Source organism: Colletotrichum lupini, chromosome 3 (assembly GCF_023278565.1).
Source record: "Colletotrichum lupini chromosome 3, complete sequence".
Classification (NCBI taxonomy): domain Eukaryota; kingdom Fungi; phylum Ascomycota; class Sordariomycetes; order Glomerellales; family Glomerellaceae; genus Colletotrichum; species Colletotrichum lupini.
Genome location: NC_064676.1, coordinates 3,779,168 through 3,793,154, shown reverse-complemented (window position 1 = coordinate 3,793,154; position 13,987 = coordinate 3,779,168). Strand labels below are relative to the sequence as shown.

Genomic DNA, 13,987 nt, shown 5'->3' with positions numbered 1-13,987 from the left:
GGTCATTTCATCCGGAGCGAGGCGGCATACTTGTGTTGCCTTGCCATGTTTGCCCTATTGTCTTTTCAACGACAAACTCATGCAGCGACCGTAGATTTACACAATTCAGTCTTTGTCTCTCTGACTCATCGAAGAATCTAGGGATTGCCGTCCACCCGCGAGATCAACATTGGTCTTGGTCCTGACACAAATGCTTAGAAACGGGGCCCTACAGAGTACATGCAGCTCACCATTTCCTTCTCGCCGTCTATTTCCATCCGTCTCGCCCACACGCAGGGTAGGTAGGTTTACATCCTAGAAACTTGTACACAGCAGTGAGATCATCCTCCGAAAGTCCCTTTCATCGAACAATGTTTCAACCCGCAAAACTCCACATTACTCAAATCCTCGCCTGTTTCGATTTCCAAATCTCAACCCCCCACCCACCCACGAACCCCGAAACACATGAAGCCAGCAAGAAACAAAAACCGGAGAATCGTCGGAGAGGCGCACGTGGCTGGCTCATATGATTTACACATACAATAAGCATGTATTTCGGTTGTCCAAGCTGGACATTCAAATTTCGTCCAAAATCCATCCCTCATAAGGTACCTATCTACCTTAGGTAGTACGCTATGACTTCCTTCCTCAATCCTCGGCCCGAGCTCTCGTCTCAAAAGCTGCAGCAAAAAGCAACGTTATTTTCACCCAATCTCTACGTACCGGGCACGTAGGTATCCGTTCAGCAGGGCCCTCGCTTTCTTCCTTGCTTTCTTCTTCATCTGAACCATTCGACGCGCTTGCACATAGTTTGCAAGGAATGGCTTCCCCCATCGGCTTGCACCTTCCTAACCACGAGATGAAGCCTGAACATCTAATCCCCTTCAAAAACGTCTTCTAGTGCCAAAAGCGTCTCTGAACTAATAATCAAGATTATGAGTTTATCAAGCGGTATTTCTAGCTTTGGTCATGGAGCTCACCCAATCTCCCCCCTCCCGCTACTTTCCCAAATAAGGAAACAGAGCCCAAGATGTGAAGAAAAGTGCCGAGACAAGACAACATACCTAGTAGGGGGGCCTAACACAAACGCCCACCACGAACGGGTTTCAAGCCTCCACCTCCCGCGCCAATCCCAACTTTACAAGAACCAGTGGGCGGGCTGACTCTGTGGCTCCGTGGCTGATCACCCAAATGGTATTCCCCCGCGGGAAATTTCACTCAAGGCGGGAAAGGGTGAAAGAGGTCTCAACGGAACACAACCTTCCCGAAGCCACCCTTTCCCCTCCTTGGAAAACGCAAACACGCCATCGTTGATTTCCAGAGAGTACGGAGTACGGAGTAGGTAGGGAAGACTTTGACATCATGCCATCCCGCGCGTGCTAGAGACCCAACGACAACACCATAGCCATACCAATGATACCATCCCTTTGCGCACAGTCCCCTCTCTCTGCCTGCCGCTTCCCTCTCCCCCTCCCTCTGACCAGCCTTTCCATATACGCGGTACGAAAGCACAAACCCCCATCACGCACATCGTCCATCTATCCGTACCACGGTATCCAACATCAAGGACGGCACTAACGTAGTGTGAAAAAAAATTGCCCCCGCCCCCTCTCTCCCGTAAACGGTTTTCCAACGAATGTTTGTAGCAATGATTGAAGCAAGGGACCAGACTAGAGAGGAAGAACCAGGGAAGGACAAGACAGAAAAAAAAGATCCGAGCGGCTCGCCATGACAACAAAGTGACCCCAGGGTTCATCCCATCATGACCCAACCACACTGACAACTTCAAAGTGCCAAGACGTCTAAACTCTTCCGTCAAAGTTCAATCCCGTTCCAAGTCTCCGGGGCCCCTTCAAAGTTCTGGAATCAATGTTCCAAAGTGAAAATGGGCTGCTTGCCTTATCCTGCGTATCACTACGTCTGGTAATGAACTTCAGGTACCCTGTTATCAAGGAAAATCCAGACCTCGGCACTCCGTTCCAAAACATGCAATCCATATCACCACTATTCCCTGCTACGCCAGCCTACGCAGTAACCGCCTGTTTCGTTTCAAATGTCCCTATAACAACCACCATATTACTGTAATCCAAACCTCGGAACATCCGACGAAGGAAGGGAAGGAGGGGGTCCGACCGTTAGTAGGGCTTAAAAGCTAGTTGGCTATCAACCAGGTTCCTGGGTCAAGTCAGACTCTTGTCAGAGGCTCAGAGCCACGTTGACTGTTCACATAATCCGTATTCCTTAGGTACTACGTTTCCTACTCTACTCGATAGTGTACCAACCTTCACTTCGTAGTCATGATTTAGACGATCCATCAATCTGGTTCGAGACTCGTCCACTGTGCCGGTTGAGTGCCTATCATGCCCGTCAGAGTGACTGACACTTGGCACCTAGTCCCCCCTTCATGCGTGCCGTGCTCACAGTAGGTAACACTGCATCCCCTCCCTTTCTGTGACACAAGGTGCATGTCACCAATGCAGCCCATCACTCCCTCGTGGCCATGCACCCACCACATGGGGAATCACTGGAGAGTTTGAGAGGACGTCGATTCTTTATGATTTCTTTTTTTTATTTGATTTGGCCTATTCTGTTGACGCTTTGCGCGTGAGTGCCTCCTCCCTTCTCCCACTTGACGATGCTACCCTATGCAACTCCTTGCTTTCCACCCCTTTTTAGGTAAAAGATCTGCCATCTCTCTAGACCTTTCTCTCCTCCAACGTATCCGTACTACTGAGTCAAATGTGACAGGCGGAAAGGGCGGTTAAAGGCCCTGATTCCTCTCCGACTACCACATTACCCCTTCCCCCCGGCCCCCATATGCTTCTTCTAACAGTGACTCCCAGCTCTAATACAATTACCCCAGAAAAGGTCGCTTTGGAAGAATTTTGTTGAGATAGGAAATAATAGACACTATGGAATTTCGGCAGTATACAGATTGAATGGGGGTATAAGAAACAGTGCTGTTTTCTAAGTTCATTATGCAGGTGTTGTTGTTTGCAATCTTGCTGCCTGTGTCTAACGGGCGTTTGGTAAGATTTGCGATTCGAGAGCATCGGGTCCGAGCATGGTCGAAAGGAATGGTGAGCGCTATGCCGGTCCTCGGCGGACCTTATTCCAAAAGCGCTTCATGACGCCTCGGTCGTTGACCTGAGCGTTTTCCTGGTCCATGGCCGCGAACTGACGTTCTATGCTCTCCTTTGACGACGCATCTCGGACGTACGTCGACGTCGGAAATTCGTCTCGTAGGCCGTTCGATTGGGATTTCCTGGGCGGTAATGGCTTCTGTTGCCAGCCGTACATTTGATCTTCGTGGGCTCGGAGGTCGGGTCGGGTGAGGGTCATGCGCAGTGTCATTTCTCTCGCCTCTGCCGGCATCCGTGCGTATTCCGTTGATGGTTTGGGTGAATGAAGCTGATCATTCTTGATGGGCGGCGGCCGAAGCGCCGTCATCTCCACTGTATGGGGTGTCTTGGGAGAATCCGAATCAAGGGATCCATCATCGCTGAAGATCGACGACCGATCGTCGGCGAGAAAGGTGCGGAGATTTTCTGACTCGTCCACCAACGCTGCCCTAGATTGTCGATGTTTCAATGGCTTGACGTCCTTGCTAGGCTTGGTGGTGATCATGGCTTCTTTTGAAGGAAACCCGAACTCGATGGCTTCGTCAAACTTTTGAGGGGAGGCCAGATATACTCGCAGCTTCAGCCGGGCCTCCGGATCTTGGTAGTGTGCAGCCTCCGGATCAAAGGCAGCTACAGTGTCCTGGGGACTATGCTTTGGTGAAATCAGAGACAGCGCCCGTGATCTTCGCCGGCCGTGTCCCGGAGAGCTTGTCTGAGGGCTGACTGGAGAACTCGAAAACAATGGGGTCGTGGGATGGCTTGCGCCGGCGGGTGTCGTACCGGGGCGGTTGGTGGAGAGCGAGTTGCGGCCGAACGGTATCTTTGATATGGACAGGTGCCTACGAAACGACGGCCTGCGCTGTTTCGAGTTGGCTGGTAGATCCTCTCGCAAATTGGCGTGGTAATCGTCGAGATGTAAACGCAGGTCTAGGTCGTCATCCTCCTCCAACCAACGGAAGCTGTCGTAAAAGGAGTCCCGCTTCTTCTGAGCTTCAGGGGACTTCTTCTCTTCCGACTTGGGCATTTGTTTCCTCGTATCTTGGCTCGGCCGCCGAGACTCCATCGTCGAAGGTCTCACCGATAGAGTCGGACTCCACAACTCGTCTTGAACAATTAGGCTAGAGGCTCGTCTTCGAACTTTGTAGATGGCCTCATCAGCCGGGTCAAGGATGATGTCGTGTCTCCGGTTTCGAGAAGCAACAATCTGCTCTTCGGTAGTCAAGTGCCTCTTCCGAATCTTGTCGGGCAGCCGTACGTAGACGGAGGAGCTCGTCGAGGCGCGGAAGTTGGCACGTCGAGAAGGCCGTCTCTTGACACGGTCGGACACTTGGTCGGATGCAAGTCTGGCTTGACGTTCTTTACGGCGCTGCTTTAATGTCTTTGGTGTGGGTGCGGTGTCTGGACGATCAAAGTAGATGTCGATATGTGTGGATGGCGGAGTAGGGGCCGGAGCAAGACTGGCAAAGTGAAGACGTTCGAGGGAACTAAAGTACTGAAGAAGGATTTAGTAAGAGTTGTGAGTGAGATGAGGAAGAAAAGAAAGATACAAAGGCGTGGTCGGGAATGTAGATGGGGGCAAGAATGGAATTGAGAAACAAGGAGGGTATGTAGTGTCTTAATGCAGGAACGAGTAGAGGGAGGGAGACGTCGTGTTTCCTCCACTTGCACTACTAAAAGTAGAGTATGGAGTATGGGACTGGAGCCAGAGACTGTGCTCGTCCGCACTGCACCGCACCTGTGTCGTGTTGCGTCGTGTTGCGGTGGTGCTTGTGAGCGGGACCTGCATTGCATCTGCTGAGGTGCATGACGGATGGAGCAGCTGCCGTGCCGTACTGAGGACAGGATGTACGAAGGTACAGAGACACGCAGACATAGGAAGGAATTACTTTGGAATGGACATTGGCTGGCCTGGAGCGGGTGCGATACCGCAGTCATCAAGCTGCAGTACCCATAGGCAGAGATACTTTGAGAGAGAGAGGAGCACTTGCTCGAATCAACTTTGAACGCCATCCCAATACATCGAGATCAGCGACGCTCGAACTCAATTCAGCCCCCCGGCCTTCAAGGGACAAGCTCGGGGTTCTGGGATTGGGATTGCTTCTACAGGCAATCTAGGAATAGCCCGGGAGCCGACCCATGACTTTGGACGCAAAGCTCCAAACCGTCAATTGAGACAGGAGGGGCGGCTGGGTGCCAGGGGGGGAGAAGACCGGAAGGCAAAGACAAGTACGTAGGAGGGAGCTATGGCGGTAGTTTCTTGACTTGCGTGGGAGAGTGAGTGAGGGAAAGTGAGGGAGAGAGCGTGAGAGAGTCCGTGATGCATGTCAAGTCAGGTCAGTGCATCAGCACCATGCTCAGCGTCAGTGCGGATGCATGTGCCGTGCGTGCATAGTGACTATTCTCAAGGAGAGACGACAGACAAGACGACGCAGACACGGACGGCACACGCCATGCGGGAATAGCTCTAGAGTCCACGCCGCACCAAGTTCACCAAGAGCATTTGCGGCTTAGCTCGCTTGTCCGTTCAGCCAGCGGCACCACTTGGTGGCCCGGGTGGGTTCCATAGAATGTGGGAATTGGGATGTGCTGCCGACCAAAAAAGATAGGCCCGCCGTTGCAAATATGAGTAATGATGGGTGAGGAGGGAGTCCGAGGAGGATCGGGGGTTTGGACTGAGTGGACGAACGAGGGAATGGGGAGAGACATGACGGATGGTTGGGCCCAGTTTCTGCACTCGAGTGAGACATGTCGTTCGGGCTTGGGTTGCACAACGGCACGGGAACTGTTCATGGCTGAACTGGCGGGCCGGGGTACGTTGTGTGTGTGAAAGCGAGAGTGAGTGTAAGAGTGAGAGAGAGACATGAGAGAGACACGCCTCATGTTGTGCTGATAGTGCAATATCGAACTGTGCAGCACGTATGGGGGGAAGGCAAGCCGAATGAGACCCGACGGTGTAAAGACCAGACTTGACGAGCAACGAGTGATGAGATGATGAGATTGGACGACCTGGTCTTGTTGTTGACGATGGTGTTGTTGATGTTGTGATGACAATACACTCAACAACACGATGCGATTCGTCATATGCGAGTTCGTGAACGACTGCCGCCGCGTCGGTCTGCATCGTGGCCTGCGCCCCCAATCCCCTCATCTTCAGCTATGTGCGGAAGGGGAGAACGCTCTCTTCAGCGGTTGGCAGCTATGCATATGCATGAGCATGAACGCAGATATGGACAGAAGAGGGATCCTTGTGCCACCCGCGCCTATGCCTTGTGCCTGACGCCAATGCTGACTGGCCGCCCCCCCCCCCCCCCGAGCGAATGAAGGTGATATTGGGAGCCGAGTGCATGAGGGTGTGGGGACGAAGATGCGAGTTGGGGGCAGAGAGAGATTGAAGAACGAGATGTGCTGGGTGTTGGTTGGACGGAAAGGTGATGATTGTGAGCTGCCTCCCGGGGGAGAGGGCCCGAAGCAGGCTGTTCTTTTCTCGGGTGCATGTCTCAGTGGACAGTTCACTCTCACTCTCGCTCTCCTCACTCACTCTCACTCGCTGTAAGTGTATCCTCTCCGCGGCGCCGATGCTGCAGTTGGGCAACGACTCGGCGAGCCAACCTGCATCGATGGGTACCTGAACGGCCCCCCAGCCGCGAGTCCCCGCTGCAGCTATACGGCGGAACTCAGGCGGCTGTGGTTGGCGAGGTGAAGGTACCCTGGACTTGGGTCGGAGACTCATTGGAGGAGACGAATAGCTCTGTCCAGGGTCGGCCTGGACCTTTCCAGCCAGCTAGCCAGCAGAAGAGCGAGCGGTGATGAGTGTGAGGTCAGACGGGCAGACAAAACTCTCGTCTCTCATCCTCATCCTCATCTCATTTCACTCCCTCGATTCGAACGCTCAGGAACCCGAAAAGAAGGCGGAGAGAAGGCGCCTCGCCTCGTCCTCGTCTCCTTACGACCGGCCGAGCGCACTTTCATCCGTGTCCCTGACAACTCTCCCTACTGCAGTCTGTGCCTCTATTTCTGCCCAGGGCTGGGCCAAATGGCCACGGGAAATACGCCCGTGCAGAGCAGAACAGGGCCGAGGACGAGAAAGAAACAAAATGAAGTGGAATAAAACAAAAACGGGCGCCGTAGTTCCGTCCTCAAATTTGAAAAGATGGCGTGTCTCTCGGCTCAAACTTCCTCGGCTGGGGGGGAGGGGGGCTGGCGAGCTGGCTGCGCTAAGTAAAGCAACGAGAGACTCGGCACTTGCGAATAAAGGAATGCTGCCCATTGGGACGGCACATGGGAATAGCAGATATTTGGGGTTGATAGAAAAGTGCTCGAGCGAGGAGCCGTAAAGAGAAGGAGACAAAGTGCAAAGGCGGACAATTAGAAACGAAAGAATCAGAAATAGAGAGCACCAGAGTAGACAAAGCGAAGTCTCGGTTGGGGGTAAATCAGGTCCACAAAGGGGGAAAACAAGATCACACAAATAAAATGTCTTTGCTCACCTTTCGCTGAATAGCTTCCGGCAACGCCTCGAATTCTTGCTTCGTCATCTGCGCCCCAAAGGGCCCTGACGATGAAGGCGACACCGGCGGAGGCGGCACAGTAATTGTTGCTGATCCGGTGGTATTGACCTTTGTCGGCTTCACAGCCATCGTCGCCGAGTTTGCGGCAGACACCGTCGTCGCCGTGGTCTTCTTGCTGCCGCTGCTGTTGCTCTTCTCGTGACTTTTGCCGCTCCTCAGTGTCCACGTCGTCGAGTTGGCGGTCGCGGTCGCGGTAGAGCCAGTGCCAGAGCGGGAACCCGACTCGGAGCTCGTCCGGGGAAAGTGAAAGTGCTGGTGGCTCCTCGACGAGTCGGGCCGCAAGTAGAGGTTATGATATGACGATGACGAAGGGGACTGTTTATGCTGTTGCTGGCTCTGTTGCTGTTGCTGCTGGTTGTGCTGGAGCAAACGCAGATCGGGCGAGCTGTACCCGTCGAGTCCGTGATGCAAATAGTTCCAGAGGCCGTGAGACCGGTCCACGCTATCTTCGCTGGTCCGTCCACCGGCCGCCGTCTCCGCTGTTGCTACTGCTGTCTTCTTGCCATTGCTCTTAGCGGCGTTATTGTCACCTCCCCCAATGCCGAGGAAGCTGTTGGTAATGGTCGTTGGCGCCATTGTCGCCGTTGTCGTGGTGGCTGTCGATGCCGATGTCGTTGTAAAAGTCAAATTTGTTGCTGTTGTCGTTGTCGATGACGAAAAGCTCGAGCGTGCGGAAGAGTAAAACGAAGTATTATTACGGATACTATTGGAAATAATGTCGGTGCTGGTGCTTCTGGTGGTTCTTGTTGATGAAAGATCTCTGTCGATCTCGTTCTCGTCGATCGGAAAGTGCGCAATGGGAACAGAAGAAGGAGACGAGTTATTAGACGAGCAAAGGATAAACTCGTCCGCGTCCGTATCCGTGTCGTCAAGGAAACTTATGAGCTCATGCTGGTCCACGCTGGCAACGCTCCCCATGTCCTTATCCATCGTTGCCGCCGCCCAGGGACGAGGGCGGTGCTGGCATAACTTGTCCTCCTCCATCTCCCCTGGTCCATACCTACCAGTCGATGGTGACAATCGCGATGGGTCCCACGGCAGCGCACCCATCACGCCAGGTACGCGCGCCGGGGCAGCGAGAGCAATGCCAGCAAAGGCCTTCATTCGTCCACTTGCCCGCTCTTCTTGCTCTGCCCAGGACCTGGACGAGGAGGTCGTCGATGACATCCACAAACTTTCCCCCAATCGCCTTGGATCCTGCTGGCTAATCCCCAGCAGCGCAGTCATGGTTGCTACACTTTGTACTCCGCTGTGAGGCACCAAGTCACCAAGGTCCAACGAGATACTGCCGGATCTGGTATTGAGCTGACCTCACAAAGTCCGGGAGTCCCTGCCAGCTGATGGGGGCCTTGTGCCTGTGCCTGGGATGCGTGAAGAGGGTCTTCCTCTTCCTGTTGGTTCCGGATCCACTGGGTGAAGAGGGAACCAGGGAGCAGGGGAACATGCAGCCGAACGGCGAATAGAGTGGTAGCGTAAAGGTAAGGTAAGAAAAAGTATGGCTCAATCCACCAGCAGGGCTCCAGAGTCTGAGAGCTCAAGAGTCCAAAAAGAGGGTCGCTCTAAGGGACCGGGGTGAAACTCTCGAGAATGGTAGTGATAATGTTGATCACCAACACATTCGGGCATGACTTTGCAATAAAGGAAACATGAAGCATTGCCAACTCGGAGGGCCTAGGAAGGGTCATCCTGTATTTAGGTGTCAATAGCACACATCGAGGACTTCGGCCAGACAGACACAGAGAGATTTGAGGTGTGACCTACATCATATATCTCGTATCCCAATGGTTGCTGCTGACCCGGAACGCCCGTCTCTTGGTTGACGAGACAAGGCCAGCACAGCAAATGAGCTTACAAGAGCTGCATGTAGCGAATTTCACAAGCGCTTCGCGAAGCACACCAAACGCAATTTTAGCAGCAACCGGAAAATCTTCAGCGGTTCTGCAGCTTGTCGAGACGGCCGCCAGTCCAAGAAAGTAAAATGCCTCGAGAGGGAGGGCTGCGTCGGTTTGTCATACGTTCGGGCTGTAGCACAACATTTCCGCTCCTCTGCATGTCTCGCCGTCCCGTGTCCCGAAGCAGTCAAGACCGTCGGTTCGTCAAGCTTTCACACTCATACTATTGTACTGTGATAGACAGCGTGACAGCTTCATCTCCTTACCCCGAGACTTTGTTTTATGGTGTGGTTGCACATGGATGCGGCGCCCGCAGATTGCCAGCCCTCCATCTCACTCTTGCAGGAACACACTCTACTGTGGTAGTCTCGGTCTGTGTCGAGTAACGGAAGCAAAACCAAACCACACATCCATCTTGTGAGTCTGTGCTACCTCGTCACTCTGCCCCCCTGCTTGTGTGCCTGAACATCATCATCCACCCCCGAATTTCACATCGTCCCATGTTCAGCCCCAATGCCGTGTCGCGGAGTCCAGCCAAACCTTTTCCTATCTACCTCTTCCGCGACGTTAAGTTCAGACGGTCTTCTCTCGCATTCATCCTAGGAACTCTCTTTCTTTGATGGGGCATATTGTAACCCTGTCAACACGGTACAGATAGACTCGCTGGAAAGTTACATTCACGAGAAATGTCGGGAGTCTCGAGAACGGGATTATGCCACCATCGGCGGCCCTGTTGTTTCCCTGCTGACGGGCGATCATTGGACAAGGTCGTTTAGTCAGTCGACAGAGCCTTATCAGCATGAACACCTAAAGGCAAAGCTCCACGGGACAGCAAAGAAATATGGAATAAGAGAAAAGCATTGTGTATTTTTGTTTCACGGTTTCACCGACGTCGCGGAGGGGACAACCTTGGTTTGCGTAGCGGGAGCACTGATCAGAACCTGAACCTCAGCCCCTTTACGACTAGCTCGAACTTCGGGAAGCACAGAAAGTTTTTGCTTTTTCCTTCTTCCACTCTCGCATCTCTTTCCCTGTCGTGAGATTACGAAACCGGAGAAAAAAACACACAGCAGAAAGCCTGTAATTTATTCGAGGCAAGCCTTGCGCGACGTTGGACGCTTGAGCTAGTAAAGATGAGGAGGACCTTAGGGGAAAAGCCAAGACCAGCCGCACTGCACACTGCATGAGGCTACGGACGTATGAAGGCAAGCTCTCGAGTGTCCGAGATGAACCGTCAGCAGAGGGCATTCTCGTGGCTTTCCCTCCAACAAGGCTGCGTGGCTGCTTGAATCTAGACTTCTAGCCTTCTCTCTCGATTATCGCGGCCCCCACACTACGAGCCGTTGAATGGCTGTGCCCCCTTGCCGTGTTTGGTCACAAATGTCGTAGTCAGCTTCCAGATGCTTGCCTTTTCATCAGCAACGCCCGACGGGCCAACGGCCGCCGCTCAGGTATATTATGTCCTAAGGACATTAAGTGATTGTCAGCTATGAGCGCTTACGGAATTCATGCTCGACGCGAATGTGCCAGTAGGCATTGCGCGTTGCCGTTATAGAGCCCGCATGATATGGAGTGATGTGACGAGGTCCGTAAAGAAAAAAGGGGAGCAACTAAGCAAGAAAGCAACCCTACTCCCTGGGGAGGGTTCCTCCGGTAAATACGGACGCAATGAAACCTTCCCTTTCTCTCCTGCGTACCGATCGGCACCTCATTTTGGGGCTCTGAGGTCACAGTCGCACCGACACGCCGGGCACAACTCCACGAGGGGAGGAGCCATACGGGTACAGAGGAATAGAGAACTAGAGTCTGGAGGGATACAAAACTTGCAAGATGCAATACGCGCCAAAAGGATGTGCGCCCCTCATTCCACCATCCGACGGAATTCGGCACTTCAGCAACGGTGGCAGAGACTCGAGAGAGGTCATGACGACGCCAGTCTTGCCTTGAACAAGCAATCATACGGGGGGACCTTCGACAGGCTCTATTCGTACGATAGTTTGCATTGCCGGTGCAACCCCATCCGTGAGTCGCTTGGCTCTTCCGCCTGTGCGATCCCCCGATTCCACTTTTCCCGTCAACAGAACGCCTCCATTCTGGCTCATGAATCGTCCCTTCTTTTTTTGCCTTTTCTGCCTTTCGTCCCGCCGTTGAGTATTGACTCAAGGGGCTTTTTGAGACGAAATAGGATAGCTATATCGCAGATCTTATGGCTCTGGCTCATCCCAAACAGGACATGGCCAGCAGGCTCAGCAGCAAACCGGATGAACCGTTGAAAAGCCCCACGCATAAGGTGAAAGTGGGAATATACCAAATGGGATAGCATAAAGTTGCTGGAGCCCACTGGTATGCAACTTTGAACCGCGAACCCTTCGCAATCAGGGAGACAAAGAAGAACTCCACGCCCATTACGACGCCGATCCCCGAAATAGTGGAGGCCCGTGATTCGCTTTTATGCAGCTACGAGCATCTCCTCGCGTTCCAGCAGTCTGGAAACAAGACTTATCTCGAGTATCGTCAATCTTTGCACATCATCGTCATCGGTGTAAAACCCTACTGTGCTTTCCACGATCCTAGCAGTTGAAGATGAACAGAGAAGGTTCAGGGTTGTCGAGAGCTAAATTTGGAGGGTTTCTTACAGCAAATGTCGAGCAGGTTTTCTCTTCGTTGAAACACCAATTTACAACCCGGCCCCGGGGCTCACAAAGGCCACGCACGACTCGGATTGTGAAGATTGGCGGGGCCCCTCGGCCGAGAACGAGTCAACGACACCCTGTGCATCATCAATTTGACTCCTTTTTCTTCCCGTTTCTGGAAGTCTTTTTCTTCCCTTGCCTGCAGCCATGGCCCCCGTACGAGTACGGAATCATATGCTTTCTCCATATGTCGTCTCTCGGGTCCATCCTTTGACAAACACGTTGTCGCTTCGTCCGTGATCACGAAACACACACAATAAAAATCAAAACATCGCTTTATTCCTCGCCCATGTTTCCGCGCGCAAGAGGGAGCCGAAAGACCCGATGGTGCCCCATTGCTGTCCTCATCCTAGCTCTGTTCTTCCTCCCAGGCTCCTCCACAGCGCTAGACCCCCAGAGAATCGCGGGACCTATTCGCTTCCTGGGTTCTCCGTTTCAGCATCTAATTGTCGATAATTTGGGTTACTAGGTTGTTCGCAGGTCATCATCGAACGGAGCCTCATCTCTCCATGGCTGGCCTCCATCAGTCCCTGCAGAAATTCTTAGCGTGAAGGAGGAACGAGAGGCGAGTCTGGACCTTGGCGACGAAAGCAACGCTTGACCGCTTTCGTGATCGAAGCCTGTCTGTTCATCAAGTGTTGATACAACGACAGAAGAACTGACAGAGATTCGCAATGTCCACACCGCAGGTTCGGCATCTTCCAGAATACCCACTGATGATCATGTCAACTCATCTGATCGATTGGCACTCGATTCGAAGAGAAACGATTCCCCTTCCCCCCTCGTTGCCCACCCGTTCCGCTATTTTCTCCAACTTCGGGTCTCCCGCACCGACGGTATGCCCGAGGGGAGGGCCTCACCGCATGCCTCGCTTGTCGACGAAGCCCGAAAAAACAAGCAAACATGCCCTCGCTGGCAAAGCAGGGTTCTTCAAGCAGGGTCTTCGGCACAACTTGAATGATATCCTACTTTACTGGTCCCAGGGTGGCCGAGGGAAGGGGGGCTCCCTTGGTGTGTGCGCCTGTCTAACAGTCTGTACCGGCGGGCCTTTCGAAACCTAGCAAACTGCTTCTTTCTACGCGGCTTCTTCCCTGCCTATAAACGTGTGTTTCTTTGCTTTTTCGCACCTGCTACGCGCATGCGGCACGTTTCGCGACTCTGACGGAAAAGCAACTGCGCAACGGGCCTATTCTTCACCGCCTACTCTCATTTTCAACGTGAGCTGCTCCCTCGAAGTTTGTCCTGTGGGTTCGTCCGTACGAGTGAAAATCCGCGTGATACGAGATTGTCGCCATTCCACACGAAGTTCTTTGCCATGCTGCCTCGACGCGGAATAAGACATGTACACGGAAGTAATTAGCGCTTGAGTCGCACATATCTCTATTCTCTTTACGAATATTGTACTCCGTACTCTCCCGTTCCTTTTGGGAAAGAAAGCAATCAATGGCGAGTCATTGTGATGTCTGGTCGTACGAGGGCTTGAGCGCAGCTTCAGCCTTTTTCTTCAAGGGCGAGGATATTCTGCCAGCAGCTCCTGCTATCCCGCCCCCAAGTGTGGCTGCAGCAGGCCCTACCTCCGAGCCCGGAGGCCAGCTGCCCATACCCACCCACTTACCTACCTACCTACCTACCTACCCACCTACCTACCTACCTATAACCACTACTTCGTCGACCTTGCCGTCGCTGCCGCTACCGCTACCGCTAATTAAAACTATTCCTAACGTTAATATGCC

The 13,987-nt window shown here is 53.1% G+C and overlaps 5 protein-coding genes across 5 annotated transcripts; 3 read left to right on the top strand and 2 right to left on the bottom strand.

Moving 5' to 3' along the window:
• Nucleotides 1-3,066: 3,066 nt before the first annotated feature.
• Nucleotides 3,067-4,906, bottom strand: CLUP02_05912 (mucin; the record flags this gene model as incomplete). Its single annotated transcript, XM_049284917.1, has 3 exons — nucleotides 3,067-4,593; nucleotides 4,649-4,768; nucleotides 4,832-4,906. 3 exons carry the CDS (start codon nucleotides 4,904-4,906, stop codon nucleotides 3,067-3,069), a joined length of 1,722 nt encoding a protein of 573 aa, XP_049142060.1.
• Nucleotides 4,907-6,255: 1,349 nt separating this feature from the next.
• CLUP02_05911 (uncharacterized protein) lies at nucleotides 6,256-9,113 on the bottom strand (the record flags this gene model as incomplete). Its single annotated transcript, XM_049284916.1, has 5 exons — nucleotides 6,256-6,297; nucleotides 6,640-6,882; nucleotides 7,589-8,029; nucleotides 8,474-8,810; nucleotides 8,980-9,113. The coding sequence occupies 5 exons, from the start codon at nucleotides 9,111-9,113 to the stop codon at nucleotides 6,256-6,258; spliced, it is 1,197 nt and encodes a 398-aa protein (XP_049142059.1).
• Nucleotides 9,114-9,450: 337 nt separating this feature from the next.
• CLUP02_05910 (uncharacterized protein) lies at nucleotides 9,451-10,850 on the top strand (the record flags this gene model as incomplete). The annotated part of the gene is made up of 8 exons (XM_049284915.1): nucleotides 9,451-9,476; nucleotides 9,537-9,760; nucleotides 9,814-9,932; nucleotides 9,984-10,079; nucleotides 10,165-10,473; nucleotides 10,529-10,597; nucleotides 10,635-10,671; nucleotides 10,750-10,850. The coding sequence occupies 8 exons, from the start codon at nucleotides 9,451-9,453 to the stop codon at nucleotides 10,848-10,850; spliced, it is 981 nt and encodes a 326-aa protein (XP_049142058.1).
• A 917-nt stretch (nucleotides 10,851-11,767) lies between these two features.
• Nucleotides 11,768-12,855, top strand: CLUP02_05909 (uncharacterized protein; the record flags this gene model as incomplete). The annotated part of the gene is made up of 6 exons (XM_049284914.1): nucleotides 11,768-11,851; nucleotides 11,882-12,137; nucleotides 12,214-12,333; nucleotides 12,400-12,490; nucleotides 12,561-12,715; nucleotides 12,782-12,855. The coding sequence occupies 6 exons, from the start codon at nucleotides 11,768-11,770 to the stop codon at nucleotides 12,853-12,855; spliced, it is 780 nt and encodes a 259-aa protein (XP_049142057.1).
• Nucleotides 12,856-12,928: 73 nt separating this feature from the next.
• Nucleotides 12,929-13,591, top strand: CLUP02_05908 (uncharacterized protein; the record flags this gene model as incomplete). Its single annotated transcript, XM_049284913.1, has 3 exons — nucleotides 12,929-13,267; nucleotides 13,316-13,506; nucleotides 13,561-13,591. 3 exons carry the CDS (start codon nucleotides 12,929-12,931, stop codon nucleotides 13,589-13,591), a joined length of 561 nt encoding a protein of 186 aa, XP_049142056.1.
• Nucleotides 13,592-13,987: the final 396 nt, after the last annotated feature.